Here is a 16473-nt window from a genome sequence, read left to right as displayed (position 1 = left end):
GTTCTGGGATCGAGTCCCACATCGGGCTCTCTGCTCGGCAGGGAGCCTGCTTCCCCCTCTCTCTCTGCCTGCCTCTCTGCCTACTTGTGATCTCTGTCTGTCAAATAAGTAAATAAAATCTTTAAAAAAAAAAAAAAAGAAATCTCTCTGGAAGTCTCAAAATCATTTTCCCAGGGGTGCCTCCTGTGGGCGATACCACAGCTGGGGAAACAGCACGGCCTGTGTGTGCTCCCTGGGGTCCAGGTCCGGGCCAGGTCTCAAGCAAGCAGGCCGTGTGGTGGCACGGTCTCAGACGGTGGCCACCTGAGCCCATCAGCTGCGGCCCAGCCCAGAGATTTCGCTGCATATCATTCTTACCATCCATCTTCACAGTTATAAAGATGGGCTTGGAGTAGATCTCAGCCTCCTTCTGCCAGGAACCCGTCGGGGACTTGACCCACGGAGTCACAGAGCAGTAGTAGTTGCCAAAGTCCTGGTCCTCAGAGCCGTGAACTTGCAGCAAGAATTCCAGCACGCTCACACGCTCCAGGCTGAGCTCGCTCTTCCCGTCTCTCTCCGCCGTGGTCACAATCCCCTTCCGATCGAGAGAAGACAGGAGGACGGGAGCCTTGTCCAGACCGAAGGAGTGCACCGCAAACCAGGACACATCAAAGGCCATGTCGTCTGTGGATAACAGACCAAGCCGGAACCCTGAGTCAGTGCAACCGGCAGAAATCGCACGTGTGGCTAACACACGCATCACATCACCGGGGGCCAGCATGGCTCACCACGCCTTAGGCCAGGCCAGCCCCACGATGAAGGCACTGTCACACTCCCCACCACGGTGGGGCCCAACACCTTGTTCCAGGTCACAGAGCCAGGAGCAGCACAACATGCAGCTTCACCCAGGGACTGAAGCTCCAGAGTCCTCCCTCTTAACCATGCCGCCACCACCACCCAACCCAAGACGCACCCAAAACCATCTCCCGCAGGGATCATAGGACATAAAGGGGCTAGGCGGTGACAATCTCAAAGCAGGGTCCTCTGACATGTCAGGCAGAAGAGCCCAAGACTGGAGGACACTAATGTAGTTAAGAATGAAAGGTACATAAAGTGAACCAGACAAAATTTAGAGTCATAGCAGGTTAAGGGTTTCTTATTTGTTTTGGGGTCTTGGGGTTTTTGGTTTTTTTTTTTAAGATTTTATTTATTTACTTATCGGAGAGAGAGAGAGAGAGAGAATGAGTGCGCACAAGCAGGGGGAGCAGCAGAGGGAGAGGGAGAAGCAGGCTTCCCGCTAAGCAGGGAGCCCAATACGGGGTTACATCCCAGGACCCTAGGATCACGACCTGAGCCAAAGGCAGATGCTTAACTGACTGAGCCACCCAGGCACCCCAACAGTTTGGGTTTTATGGTCCATTGTGTTTTTTCCCCTGCAGATGTGCTTAAGTTCAAAACAAGAGGAAAACACGTCCAGCTGAGAAAGTGGAACACCGTTAACAGTCCCAGAAAGGAGGCTGCTGCATCTCAAAGGACTCTGCGAAGTTAAGGTTCTAACAGCTTCAAACAAATGAACATGGGCACAGGAGAAGGAAGACTCTGGCATGTGAAGACGGAGGACACACCGTAAGGCCCTGACCTCTTCTCTTAGCCATTCCCTAATGACACCTGCCATGTTGGGCCTGGGGCGCATTCAGCAGGCAAGGAAGGACGGCAAGGCCACACACACTTTCTATCTTAAATTCACCTGATAAGGCTTTTTATATAAATGTTAAATGATACCATTTTTGTTACACAAAAAGTAATATTTATTCAGTTTGCGAAAACATACTAACAACCTCAAAATCACTACACACCCTCACACCCTCACGGTGTGCTGCCTTCACGGGCAGGGGCTGCGTGGACCTGGAAGGCAAGAAGTCACAACTGTGTCGCCGATACTCAGGCGCAGAGTCTAGCCCCAGTCCCGCCAGGTGTCATGGAGCTGTGGTCAGCTTGCAGGGCCAGGCTAGAGCGCCAGACTCCTGGCACCAGCCCCTGCTGGCCATGTGGCCTGGACGAGGGACTTAATGCTCTGTGATGTAGTTTCCTCAGCTAGAAAAGGAATACTAACACCTTCTCCCATGGTGAAGTGAGTCATCTCTGCCAGATGCTTAGAACCACATGTGCCTGGCACACACATTTGCCTGGCCACGAGCATCCTTATCTCCACACTAAAACACACCCAGTCCACAACGCTGCTGACAGGGAGGGCCTTCCCGCCAGCAGCAGAGGCTCTTGGTGCCTCGAACATTCTCACACCCCTACCCTCTTCCAGAGGACTGGCTTCCACGGATGGGAGCCACTTCCCGGAGATTAAGAAACATCCCTGCTCCCCAACCATCTGGACTGTGTGCAACGACTGGGGAATGGTGGGGATCTAAAAGCCCAGTGCCTTACCTCACAGAGGCTGTCCTCTGCAGTACCACCGACATTCCAGAGCTCCCCGGGGGAGTCAGACTTGCTCTGAATTCACATCTTTGCCTGGCTTCTTTCCCTGCTCTGTCTCGACTCCCTCACTCCCTGGGAGCACATCGTCAATTAACCACCTGCACGCTTGTTTCAGGCTTTGTTTCTGGAGAACCTGACCTAAGACACGGCCTCTAAAGGGCAGTGATCTGCCCTGTCCCTCCCCTCTCAGCATAGGAGTGCCCTGGCGCTCGGCCCACTTGCACGGTATGCCCTTTCCAAAAGAGAATTCCTTCACAGCCCAGCAGGTGCGTGAGGAAAAACTAAATTACAGCGTGTGCTTCATTATTCAGAATCTTCTGCCCACATAGTCCAAGAGGGCAAAGTTCTGGAAAACTGTGATCTGCATGATAACAGCCACCTATAGCTTCTGTAATCACCCCGGAGGAAGACTTTTATATTAAGGCCAAAACCGGTGACCCATTAATTTACCAAGAAAGAACATTTAAATGATTTATTTTTGTATATATCATCCAAGAGCTTCGAGGGTAAACATGGTTCCAATTTCTGAACACGATCCCCTCCCCCATTTTCTGGCAGCCTCTTCTACTCTCACTTTCGTTTTCTCTTCCTAACCCCACTCTGTGTCCCCAATCCTCCACACCCCAGCGACCTCAAGACCTGAGCTACCCACCCTTTGCCCTTAAGAACACAGCTCACCCATGGGTGGCTTGGATGGACGGATTCCTTCTCCTTTTCTTCTACCTTCTTTTCCCTACCTCTGCAGCTCAGCCATGTTTGGGTTCCCTGAGAGAGCCAGTTTGGGACCCATCAGTTTGTGCAGGTGTCAGCAGCCTACAGCCCGCAGGCCGGATCCAGCCCACCAGCTGTGCGTGTCAATAAAGCTTCATGGGAACACGGTCAAGCCCATTTGCTTACATCCCGTCTATGGCTGCTTTCACACCAACAGCCACAAAGCCGAGTAGCTGCTGCGGAGACCATCTGGCCCAGGAGGCCAAGACCTCTACTGGAGTAACTGCCGACCTGGAACTAGTTACCACCTGCATCTCTGACCCGAGGTCCCGAAGAAGCTGGATCTCGGCTGGTGGCCACTGGGCCTTTGTTCCTCGACGCCAGCTCTGCCCAGTCCCCTACTCAAGCTGTCCACTCTGGTTTCACTGCGGGCCGTCCTCACTTTGCTCACAACCAGCCCTTGCTACAAAATGAATACCCTCTTCCGCTTTCCACCCCAGGGCCACAGGCCCAGTGGTCTCTGCACAGAACGCTGAGAGCCTTGTACACTTTGGCCTTTGAAAGGTGCCAATCGGTGAGAGGCCCGGGCTTTGCCTGTGCTGGGGTGGGCGATACAAAGACACCCAAGGACAAAGCATATGGGAGAGAGTGCAGGTCCCACGCAGCGGATCAGGTTCTCCATGGTCTCATTAGGAGAAGGCAGCAGTGGGTACTGTCCTGCTTGGCAACAGACACCTTATGTGCCTTTAATGTCCCAAGGGTCTATAAGCAAGATGGGGACACCAACTGGTCACTGAAGAAAAGGTGTAAGATTGACAGGCTAGAGCTCTTAGGCAACCCATGGGCAATGCTAACATTTTTTGCAAAGAGAAGGTCTACAACGATTTCCCAAGAATTTAAACTACCAAAGTACCATCTGGTCACTTGCTGCTCGTTTACTCTGCTCCATCCTCCACCAGAGAGTTAACACCATCTGATAGTATATTATATGAGGATTGCTTTCTTGTTTATCTCCTTAACCAGGCTGCAAGCTCCATGATACGGGGCGTCTGGCCCCTCCTCTAGAACAGTGCCTGTTACTAGAAGCAGCTCAATAAATATCTGAATGAATCAAGGCTTAAAAGACAAACTAACGGAGCTGGACCCTGCTGATAGGTTTCAAACCAGCCTGAACTTGAATCAGCCCTAGAAGGGGCCTTGGACAACTCCGATTCCAACATGTGGATGGGTTTCCAAATCATCTAACAGACAGAGGCGTTCATCAGCAAGGATTTACTCAACACCTACTGAGTACCAGGTACGGAGTGGGGCAGTTCGGGGATTCGCACAGTCTAATCCGTGACCTCGGCGTCCGGGTCACACAGTGGGGATGACACGAGAGGCATTTACAGAAAGCAACATGGGCAAGGGGAGAAGACAGACAGAAATACCTGGATCCAGGGCTGCTCCTTCAACAGTGATGATACAAAACAATTTGATCAGATCTCCCCGGATGACTGACGGTGTGTCTGAGTGCACGGAGGCATTAAATACAGGCCCTGGAAGAGAGTGAGAGCCCCTCATTATTTCCGCTCATGCTTCTGTTTCAATTCTACTCCTGGCGCTCTCCCGAGCATCTGTGGGCGGCCCCTCTTCCTTGGACCTGGGCGATATGGTGTTCTCAGGCTGCTTCTCTTCTCTTCAGAGAGACAAGTGTGTCAGGCACAGCCAAATGAGCAATCACCTGAATTACACCCACAACAGAACTCTTTGTTTCTGGCTTTTCCTTTACCCCTTCTCTGATGACAACCACGGACCCCCTGGAAGGCCACCCCTACCTGCTGCCTGGGTGCCGCTTCTGGTTCTGTGTGGTTCACTTCCAGACCGAGGTGGCAGGAGAGCAAAAGGCACGGGACCGAACCAGTGACACTTCTGGCCCAGACGGAGTGAGAGGCCTCACTGTGTTGGGGACAGGGGCTCTGCCATTGGGAGGCTGAAATGCAGTCAGGAGACAGATATGCCAACCATGGCAACATTCTGTAGGGGACAGTGGGAGCACCAGAGGCCCGGCTCCAATCTGTCAGGGGACATCAAGGCAGCACGGGTTTTGCTTCAAAACACTACCCAGACTCACACACCTGCCCAAGAACATCCCCTTGATATTCAGTTCATTTTAAAAAAGACTCTTTCGGGGCACCTGGGTGGCTCAGTGGGTTAAAGCCTCTGCCTTCAGCTCAGGTCATGATCTCAGGGTCCTGGGACTGAGCCCCGCATCGGGCTCTCTGCTCAGCGGGGAGCCTGCTTCCCCACCCCTCTGCCTGCCTCTGCCTACTTGTGATCTCTGTCAAATAAATAAATAAAATCTTTAAAAAAATAAAAATAAAAAATAAAAAAGGCTCTTTCCTTCTTCCAGAGACCAAAAGATGTGTCTACCCAAACTAAGCTAACTGTGCAAGGCAGAGATGCTCCCAGTTTTGAGTTGTGAGCACAAAAATGAGCAACAAAATAGGAAGTATAAAGATTGAACACATAGAATTTAGTGCCAGAATTTAATAATATTTACCATAGAGTCTGCTGGGTGCATTTGACTGTGGGTACAATTATTGTTATGCTATTTGATGATGAGGCATAAATAAGTGAATTTATTAAATTTAAAAAAAAATATGCCTTGGATGGAAGGAATCTAGCTCCTATCCCCTTCTTAGAGAGAGGGGCTATGTACTACCTTCCTTTTTTTTCTTAAAAAACCTTTTACTCCTCAGTTTCAGGCGACAGCATCGCATAGCTTTAAGTCAACCCTATCCTAAGAGCCCGAAATTTACCTTATCCTAACAAGAACAGGCAAACCTGTAGAAGGTTCCAGAATACCAATGCCATGGGATGCTCCTTGGGTTCCCCGGGAAGCAAAAAGAGATGGTCCTGGACACTAATTCTGAAAATCATTAGATGCTAACAACACAAGTATTACTACCTTTTAAATCAGATCACCAAAAAGGAAAAATAAGTGGACTTTAACATACACAAAAATGACTGAGAAAGTGTGTAAAAGGTCATGCAAACCAATGAGGCAAAGAGCTAGAAAGGCTGTGTTTTTACTTCACTGTGAGCGGTAAGATGAACTCATCGGACTCTTTCCTCAAACCAAGAGTGGGAGCAGTTGGTGTTCTGCTGGGAGAAAAGCGAAGGGTGAATGGAGGAGATGGCAACCTAGGGAGGTGGGGCAGCCCTGAGCAGGTTGCGGTGAGAGCTCAGACTAACCAGAGAGCAGCAGAAGGGCATCAACTTCGGGCGCAGGGGAGAACGTAACAGGACGGTGGTCATGGAGCAAGGGGAAAGGAAGGAAAACAGAAGAGACAAGGAAATCTGACCTACTTGTGGGTAGCCTGCCCTTCAGTCAACCCCTCTCCCAGCCACAGTTCCCACAGGTCCTGACCACCCTGGATTTGCTCTGCTTATTGGAATGAGGTGGGACAGGATTAAGCCAGTGGCTCTGACTTGGCCCAGTGTTTATGACTGCGGAGCACTTCATACCACATATGGCCACCTGGGAGCACAGGCCAGTAGCGACTCAGGTAAGCAACAAGGACCGTGTTTTTTTGCTCTGACTAGAAATTTTGCAGTCATAAACAGAGCTACACCAATAGGTTTCTTCCAAGTGTTCGAGGCCCCTTCTAAGACCCCACAAAATGATAAAACAGAAGGACCCTTATAATGGATTTAGGTTCCTAAATTTGAAACAGCACACAAAGACTTACCAATTTGGACACATTTCACTTTCTTTTCTTTATATTTCCAAAGAAAACCCCAAATGCCTTCTAGGTCACAAGTTATGGTTCTCATTTCCCCTAGTAGCTGTGGCTGTAGGAACAAGAGAGCATCTATGCTATGGCTTGCCATGCAGACACAGGTCTGGGAAAAGGCCTTCACTGTAAAATATTCACAGCAGTGGATTTCCTTCTAATGAAATCAACAACTCACTGTTACTGTGGGTCATTATCCCAGGATTGGAAATATTTTTAATATGGTCAATTTCTGTGGTAATGCTGTTTTTGCGAGGGAATGTGTCTGGTTAACTTCACGGATGACAGACTACGGCACAGAGAATTTAAGTGAACCAGAGTCACTAGATGTCCCCCGATTCCTAGCCTCCGGAGAGTAGGTGGACCACACTCAGCTTTCTAAATACAAACGTTGACAGAACATGTTCTAACTCCAGCCCCTAAAGAGGGCTGTAAATAGCAGTCCTCTTGTGAGAGCCAAAATTGCAGACCATCTGCATGACCATCAATAGGGTTAAATGACTGACTAAATTCTAGGAGGTGTAGTAATTAAAATTATTTACCTAGAATTCGTTTTAACACAAAAGCTACTGATCTTAGAAGGTTAAAGGGGGGAAAGCAGGTCACAAAATTGTATAGACAGCCTGATCTCACTTGCATGAAGAAAACATGCAAGGGAAGATTTCTAGGAACACAAACAACACAAATGAACAGTGTCCGGTAGGCTATGGCTAATTCTTTTCCTTCTTTCTACTCTACCATATTTTCAAGCTTTTTTCTATTAAGGAGAAAAACTTTGTTCTTATTCTTCTTTAAAGGCCAACACCCTGAACACCGTAACATTTTATTTGTATTTTCCCCCTGACACTTTGGGTCAGTGAAATTCATGACTCAGCTGTGCCCCTTTGGAAACATGGTCTGCATACCAAGAGGCAAGCACCCCAATACCGGGGGAAAGAGAGGCAGACACCAGGAAGGACCTCTCTGTTATGGGTATCTTATGGTGTTGTTGCTGATTTTTAGAAAGTGGAAACTTTTCAGTATCAAGTCAGTATTTGCTGGGAGCCATTCAGGGCAAGGGCGTGGTGCTGGGTGGATTGGACGGCCACTTCTCCTAATGAAACTGTGAACTGGCCATGACAACTCTGTGGACTAAAGAAAATAAAAAAACTCAGCCAGTCTGTTCAACCTGGAAGCTCCAGTCATTTTAGCTGTTATACAGAGATGTAAAGAATTGAGAAATAGACTCAATGCCCATTCCTCACCCAGAAATACAAAAGATTTTATGTGTCCCCTGTTTCCCATAACAGTTCTAGCGAAACATCAAATAACAAATGTAAAACAAGATGGAATAAACTCCTACAGAGAATAAAACAGCAACACAAATAAAAGACAAAAACCCCATAATCATCTGACTCTCAAAAGACACAGACAAAGCATTTAACAACATCCAACATCTCTTCATGGTGAAAACACTCAACAAACCAGTAAGGAAGGGAAACTTCCCCAGCTCAATAAAGGGCATCTATGGAAAAAAACAAAACAAAAAAAAAACCAAAAAAAACAAAAAAACAGTTTCAATGACTTTTAATGGGAAAAGGTGGAAAACCTTCCCCGTAAGATCAGGAACAAGACAAGGATGTCCACTTATGCCACCACTATTCTACATTCTACTAGAGGCGCCAGCCAGGGCAATTAGGCAAGAAAAAGAATTAGAAGGTATTCACTCTAGAAAGGAAAAAGTAAAATTGTCTTTATTCACAGATGCCATTTTATTATATTTAAAACACCCTAAGAAATCAACCAAAAAACAATTAAAACTAATAGTAAGTCCAGCAGGTTGCAGAACCCAACATCAATATATAAAAATCAGCTGTGCTTCTATATATTTGCAAAGAACAAACGGAACAGGAGATTGAGAACAATTCCATTTACAACAGCGACAAAGAATAAAATACTTAGGAGAAATTTAATGAAAGAAGTTCAAGATTTGTGCACAGACAACTACCAAACACCACTCACAGAAATTAAAGAAGACCCAAGTAAACAGAAAGATGTTCCATGTTGACACATTAGAAGGCAATACTGTGAAACGGCAATACTCTCTGAACTGATCTACAGATTCAACACAATTCCTAGCAAAGCTCCAGCAGTCATCTTTGCAGAAATTAATGGGTGATCCTAAAATTCGTACAGAAATGCAAGGGACCCAGCATAGCCAAGACAACCTCTAAAAAGAACAAAGTTGGAACACTCATACTTGCTGATTTCAAAATTTATTACAAAGCTACAGTAATCAATCAAATGTGGTCTTGGTATAGGAAAAAGACATACAGAGCAATGTAACAGAACTGTGAGTCTATAAAAATCCTTACATTGATGGTTAAAGGATTCGTGACAAGTGTGCCAAGACAAGTCAAGGGGGAAGGAAGAGGCTGGTCCACAAATGGTTGACTAGAAGAACCAATGGGTGTTCACATGCGAAAGAACAAAGCTGAATTCCCATCTTCTGCTACACACAAAAATCAGGGCACCTGGGTTGCTCAGTGGGTTAAGCGTCTGCCTTCAGCTCAGGTCATGATCCCAGGGTCCTGGGATAGAGCCTCATGTCAGGCTTCCTGCTCAGCAGGGAAATCTCCCTTGGCCCTTACCCACCCTCTCCCCGCGTTCACGCACTCTTCTCTCTCTGTCTCAAATAAATAAAATCTTAAAAAAAAAAAATTAACTAGAATGGGTCATAGCACTAAAAGTAAGAGCTGAAAACTGTAAAGTTCCTTAGAAGAAAACAGAGGCATAAATCTTCACAACCTGTGATCAGGCAATGGTTTCTTAGCTAAGACAGCAAAAACACAAGCAACAAAAAGAAAAATAAACTGGACTTCATCAAAATTACAAGCTTGAGTGCTTCACGGGACACCATGAGCAAAGTGAAAAAACTACCCACAGAGTGGGAGAAGATATTTTTAAACCATGTGTCTGTTAATGGGCTTGTATCCAGACTCTCTGAAAAACTTGACTACTCAACAATGAAAAAGATGAATAACACAATTTAAAAATGGGCCAACAATCTGTATAGACATTTCTCCACAGAAGATACACATACGACCAACAGCTACATGAAAAGATGCTCAACACCAACAGTCATTAGGAAAATGCATACTAAAACCACAATAAAATACAGCCTCACACCCACCGGGTCGCCTACGATAAAAAAGATGGAGCATAACAGGGTTAGTAAGGATGTGGCACACTTAGAAGCCTCACACATTGCTAGTGGGAATATAAAAGGAGGTAGCTGCTTTCGAACACAGTTTGGCAGTTCCTCAGAGTTAAACAGAGCTTGTAAGACCCAGCGTCACTCCTGGATGAGAAATGAACTCTGATGTCTACCCCCAAGACTTGTACACTAATGTTTACATCAGCATTATTGACCGTAGCCACGAGGGTGGAAACAACCTCCTGTCCATCAGCATATGAATGGATAAACAAAATGTGGTCCATCCACACCACAGATACTGCTCAGCCATAAAAAAGAACAGAGTACTGCCGCGTGCCATCACGTGGATGGACCTAGAAAATGGTACATCAGATAGAAGAAGCCAGTCAGAAAGTCCACATATATGGTTCAATTTATGTGAAACATCCAGAAGAGACAAATCTCCAGCGACAGAAAGATTAGTGGTTGCCAGGGGCTGGGGATGGGAAGGCAGTACTAATGGGTACAGAGTTTCTTTCTGGAGTGGTTAAAAACTCTGGGATAAGATCGTGGCAATGTCTGCACAACTCTGTGAATATACTAAAAACTACTCAATTGTACACTTGACATGGGTGAATTTTATATGTTAACTATAATTCAATGAAGCCGTTATTAAAAAACAAATAAGTGGATACACAATAAAAGAAACCTGTGCTTTCTCTGCTCTTTCCAAATCTAAGGGTTTAAATCAGTATTTTGTCCTTATTCAGCTAAATGTTAACAGACTTAGAGCATGCTAGAAGATACTGAAGTTTATATTAATACAAAATAATACTAATAAAAACTTTAATGGAAAAAATACACTTTAAGGTCTAGCTTACCTATACTCTAAAAAGTAACCATGTAATTCAACAAATATCTTGTATTCATTATGCTGATTTAATACCTGAATTTTTACAGGTGAGTATAAATTTACACAGTCAGAAACTTCTATTTGGAATCCATGGCAGATTTAGTGAAAACGTTCAATATTAAACTCATAAATGATCATCCTTCACCTTGATATCCTAAATAAAATTGGGGGATCAAAAACTTTTAACTATCGGGGCACCTGGGTGGCTCAGTGGGTTAAAGCCTTTGCCTTCAGCTCAGGTCGTGATCCCAGGGTCCTGGATTCGAGCCCCGCATCAGGCTCTCTGCTCAGCAGGGAGCCTGCTTCCTCTTCTCTCTGCCTGCCTTTCTGCCTACTTGTGATCTCTGTCTGTCAAATAAATAAAATCTTAAAAAAAAAAATAATAAAAACTTATAACTATCTACCTGCTGAAACACACACACACAGAGAGATTATTTCAGAGGATTTTAATGAATTACACGGACAAATAAGAAATATTTCTATTTAAGAATATGTATCCATACCATTAAAAAAAAGTTGACTTTTCTGTCTTACGGCATAAAAATGTTTTACTTAGCCAAAAACAAAATCAATTAAGAATAGACATAAAAATGCCCGTTTTAATTAACCTTGCCATACATGACCACCGCCAGGAACTAGTCTTAACAAACTGGTTGACAGATATATTCAACCATACCAGCACAGCTCTGGCAACTCGACTAATTGACAGGAAATCTTTTTCCAGTCCTAAAGCAACATGAGGCACAGGGGTGGGATACTCATCCCCTGTGTGGAAATACCGCTCTGTAAGTCAGGCCAAAAGTAGTGCCCATCACCTTCAGTCCTAGGGACCCCTGATGAACTTGGCTCTGAACCTTGCACATGCAGCAAGTCACGTAACCCCTGTGGAGGTGCAGTGCCCTTTTCTCTTTATTTATACTCCACAGTGTTCTCTAAAGAAGCTAAAATTGCTGAGTTTTGGTTCATCTATTAAAAAAAGGTAATGAGGGTAGTATGTACATACAAAAATTTGTACAGAAGAGCTCCTAATGGTCCAAGAAGTGGAAACACCCAAATGGCCATTGTTTATCCAAACAAAATGTAGTGTCCCCACACCGTGGAATACTATTTGGTCATAGAAAGGAATGAAGTACTGATACATGCTATACCACAGATGATCCTCGAAAACACTGTACAACAATTAAGAATAAAGACCAAGAAAGAAAGAAAGAAAGAAAGAAAGAAAGAAAGAAAGAAAGAAAGGAAATGCTATGTTACAGTGACAGAAGACAGATGTGAGGACCACATATTACATTCCATGAATGCAATGTAAAATGTCCAGCACAGGCACGCTGACAGAGACAGAGAATAGATGAGTGGTTGCTAGAGGGCTGGGAATTGAAGGGTGTCAGCTAAAGGAGACAGGATTTCTTTGGGGGATAATGAAAATGTTCTACAAATCAAATGTGGTGATGGTTGCACAACTCTGTGAATATACCGGAAGCCACTGAATGATACCCTTGTAATGAGTAAACTGTATGGCTTGTGAATTACATCTCACAAAGAAAGCTATTTAAGAGAAACAAAGCCACTGGCTCAAAATCCTAGGGTCACGTTCTAGTTCAGTCTGTATTCAACAGGGTCCCCGCTCACCTGCAGTTTGGAAGTCAATCTCAATAGGATTGGAGAGACTGGTGGCTGCTTCTCGCCACAGGCTGCCCCGGACAGGAGACCAGGCTGTCACCATGCAGCGGTACAGCCCCGCATCGGAGACCTGAGTCTGGTACATTCGGTATCGAAATTCATCTTCCTGTACTTTCTCTAACACAACGCCATCCACCCGTGACGCATCTGTCCAATTCTCCAGCTTCACCACAGAATCCTGGTCCAGGGAGATGATGTACTTGGTTTCGTTGGGACTGGAGAGGTCCCCCACAGGCTTCTCCGCAGTGATGAGAACAGAGTAGCGTGGTGATTTAATATTCTTGGAAGACACTTTGCAAGTCATCTCGAATGTATTTCCCGCGGCAAAGAAAGGCTTCGGCTGCCTTGCCTTCACCACGAGCACAGAATCTGGAAGGAAGTACCAGAAAGAGGTGATTCCCAACAGGACTAGTGAAAATGGATATGCATCTGAAAGCACAATGACTCGGAAATTGGAATTTATTTGCAAATTGCCGCACAATAGCATTTAAGAAAATCTAGAGACTCAGAAAGAAAATCACGTGTATCTGTAAGTAGGCTACAAACCACCCTGCTGGATGAAGCAGAACAGTCTGAAATGATTTAATGGGTGTGAGAGAATCCGGCAGACTGCTGGGATCCTTACGGATGTGAGGCAGGGCTCACGGTTCATGAATAGGAGGAGATGTGCCGGAACCTAACTCCCAAGTCCGGCTCTAGACCATGCCAAGACCTCTCCCTGAGGTTCTGCTGGGGAAAGCGCAGGGAAAGTCTGCTTGAAAGATCAGGGCAAGGGAGATATGGGTTCTTTCTGTTAAATCTATATGACGGTCACAATACAGAACAGATTGTGGGTCAGGGGAATGGAACACACACCTGTCCGTCAAGTGATTTCCACAGAGAGGACATTTTAACATTTTGAGCAAGTGTCCATGGCTACGTTAACTTTAGGTTAAAGTATGTTACCCCCTGCTTCTCTGTGAAAAAAGAAATCCCTAATCATATACACATTAGAAGCCATCTATATTCTAATGGCTCACGGTCAGGCACTTGGAAGGTACTTAAATATTTGTTGAATGGATGAATAAATGAATTAAACACAGGCTTTTTATCCTTTAATAAGATTATTAATTCTATAATCTGTCTCATTATAAAACAAAATTTTTACATTAGGTTTGGTAGGAATAGCTGTTCTGCCAAACCTATTAAGCAGAACATGTATGTCGGAGTCTCTCTCCACGCTCACGGATGCCTGAGGTTCCACTGAGCCCCCTACATTTTTCCTGATTCTCCTGTGAGTTTGGTAATCCAACCATTCATTGAACAAGTATTTAGTGAGAGCCTCCCGTATTCCAGGCACTGGGAATGCCACAGTAAACAAAGCATACAGAAGTCCCTCCCTTTATATGCTAGTGAAGGAAGATGAACACAATAAGGAACACAAATGGCATGGTTAGATGGTGATATGCTTGAGAGAATAAAGCAGGGAAAGAGGAGAAAAAGAATGTGTGTGTGCGGGCAGGGAGAGACATCATAATTTTACACAGAGTGGCCAGGGATGGCATCCCTCGTGAGGCATCAAGGAGCTGCGGAGGTGAGGGAATGAGCCCTGTACCCGTGTGGGGAACAACAACCTAGGCAGAGGGAAGAACGGGCAGAAAGCCGAAAGGCAGAGGTATGCCCAGGATGCTGGACGCACCATGGGAAAGGCGGAGGGGCTGAAGAGGAGTGAGCATGGGGGAGAGTTATACGTGAGGTCAGAAGATAAGGGGAGCTAGATGCCATAGGGCATGCAAGGCTACCAAGAGGACCCTGGGTTTTGCTTTGAGTCAGATGCGAAGTCTTTGAAGGTTAGGGCAGAGAAGTTTCATCATCTGACATTTTAAGAGGCTGCCCCAGCTGCCATGTGCATGGGCAGGAGCAAGGAGAACAGTCAGGAGGGCAGTGATGTAATCCAGGCAGGAGGTAGTGGTGTCTGGCTAAAAGGGAAGCATGGCAGGGGCAAGACTCTGAGTACCCGGGAAGGATGAGGAATTGAGGATGAAGGTTTTGGACTGAACAAGTACAATGAAGGTGCCAGAGAAGGCCAAAAGAAGACCAGAAGCACCATCCTGAATGGGAGTTGGAGATGCCCGTTAGACAAGTGGAGGTGCCAACGAGGCAACAGAGTGTTGAATCTGGCATTCTGGGAAGGAGTCTGGGTTAGAAATATACATTTGGGAGTTCCTGGTGTGTAAGCAGTGTTTCAGTTCATGAGGTTAGAAGACATCACCAAGAGAGGGAAGTCAACTAGAGAAGAAGTCCGACAACTATGTCTTGAGGCAGTCTCATGTCTCAGGCTCAGGAAATGAAAGATGCAGCAAAGAACGTGGAGAAGGAGTTGCTGTGAGGTGGGAGGAAAGCTCGGGGAAGGGGCGCCCCACAGCCAAGGTATTTCTGGGAGGTGGGAACGACCACCTGTATTAAATCCCGCTAAGTGAGATAGTGAACAACAGAATTTTGTAGGATGTCAGTCACTACTGATCTTAACACGGGGACCAGGGGCAGAAGTTTGATCAGAAGCAGGCACCAGAAAGAAAAGGAAGAGAGAAAGTGGAGACGCTAAGTATAGACAAATCAAACGCTTTGGCTGTAAAAGGAAAGAAAGAGCAATGGCTGGGGGCAAAGGGCTTTGGGGAAGGGGAAGACAGAGGAGGGAGAAGTAAAGTGAAAATTACTTTACAAAATACAAAAGCAGGAACAGGTGTTTAGAGGCCAACAGGAAAGGTCCAGAGAAGACAGGAATATTGATGACATAAAGAGAGACAGGCCTCGTGCTCGACCAGTGAGAGGGCCTGGCCTTTGCTAGGACATAGGCTGCGGGCAACCCTGTAGAAATGCTCTTTAGGGAGAGAGAACCCAGGACCAACAGCTGAGGGTGAGGCCGGGAGAGAAGGTTTTCAGTCAGGGAAGGTGGTATGCAATAATCGTTTCGGAGAGCAGGGAAGTAAACAGATTATGGAAATGCAGAATGATTGCCAGGCAGCTAAGAGAACCCATTGACAGAAACAATCACAGACTTAAAGTGAAGCCAGTCAACACGTTTAAATGTTTTTATCCAACTACAAATGTAGGTAGGGAGGTAAAAGAAGGTTGGCTTTGGACTGCCTTGTGGTCTGACCAGAGCATAATGCAAAATTAAGTGGGGCAAGGGAGACTGGGGTGCAGGGGGTCCAGGAATCTAAGTGGCATGACTGCCTGTCTAGTCCTCTCTTCCACCCCTGGACATAATCTAAGAACGGAAGAGGGTACTAGAAATGACACAGGGAACGGAGCCTGGGTGGCTCAGTCATTAATGTCTGCCTTCGGCTGAGGTCATAATCCCGGGGTCCCAAGATTGAGCCCTGCATCAGGATCCCTGCTTGGTGGGAAGCCTGCTTCTCCCTCTCCCACTCCTCCTGCTTGTGTTCCCTCTCACTGTGTCTCCCTCTGTCAAATAAATAAATAAAATAAATCTTTAAGAAAGAAAAGAAATGACACGGGCCAGCAGGCGCAGAATGGACTGCCCTGGATAGCTGGTCCAGCTACATGAGAGAGAAATGGAGGCCAACACAAGGCGGTAGGGTTCATGGTGAGCTACAGGGGTGACGCTGGAGGCGTACAGGGAGTGATCTAGAAAAACAGATGGTATATTTAGAGAAGAGGATGCATGGAATTGAGAGCATGGAGGGCTTTCAGCTGTCACAACTGAAATGGTCTACTGGAGGGTGTGAGACGGGAGAAAA

At 46.1% G+C, this 16473-nt stretch overlaps 1 protein-coding gene across 1 annotated transcript in view; it reads right to left on the bottom strand.

The window, feature by feature from the left end:
* The window catches only part of LOC111143529 (prostaglandin F2 receptor inhibitor), an 83164-nt gene that overhangs the window by 5567 nt on the left and 61124 nt on the right, over positions 1-16473 (bottom strand). The window contains exons 6-8 of the mRNA XM_022497343.1: positions 12680-13099; positions 4611-4718; positions 358-663 (exon numbers count right to left, since the gene is read on the bottom strand). Of these exons, the coding sequence (XP_022353051.1) occupies positions 358-663; positions 4611-4718; positions 12680-13099 (834 nt within the window). The remainder of the gene's footprint in view (positions 1-357; positions 664-4610; positions 4719-12679; positions 13100-16473) is intronic.

This window comes from Enhydra lutris, unplaced genomic scaffold (assembly GCF_002288905.1).
Source record: "Enhydra lutris kenyoni isolate GAN:26980312 unplaced genomic scaffold, ASM228890v2 scaffoldscaffold9, whole genome shotgun sequence".
In the NCBI taxonomy this organism is placed as follows: domain Eukaryota; kingdom Metazoa; phylum Chordata; class Mammalia; order Carnivora; family Mustelidae; genus Enhydra; species Enhydra lutris.
This window is presented reverse-complemented; position numbering and strand designations above follow the sequence as displayed.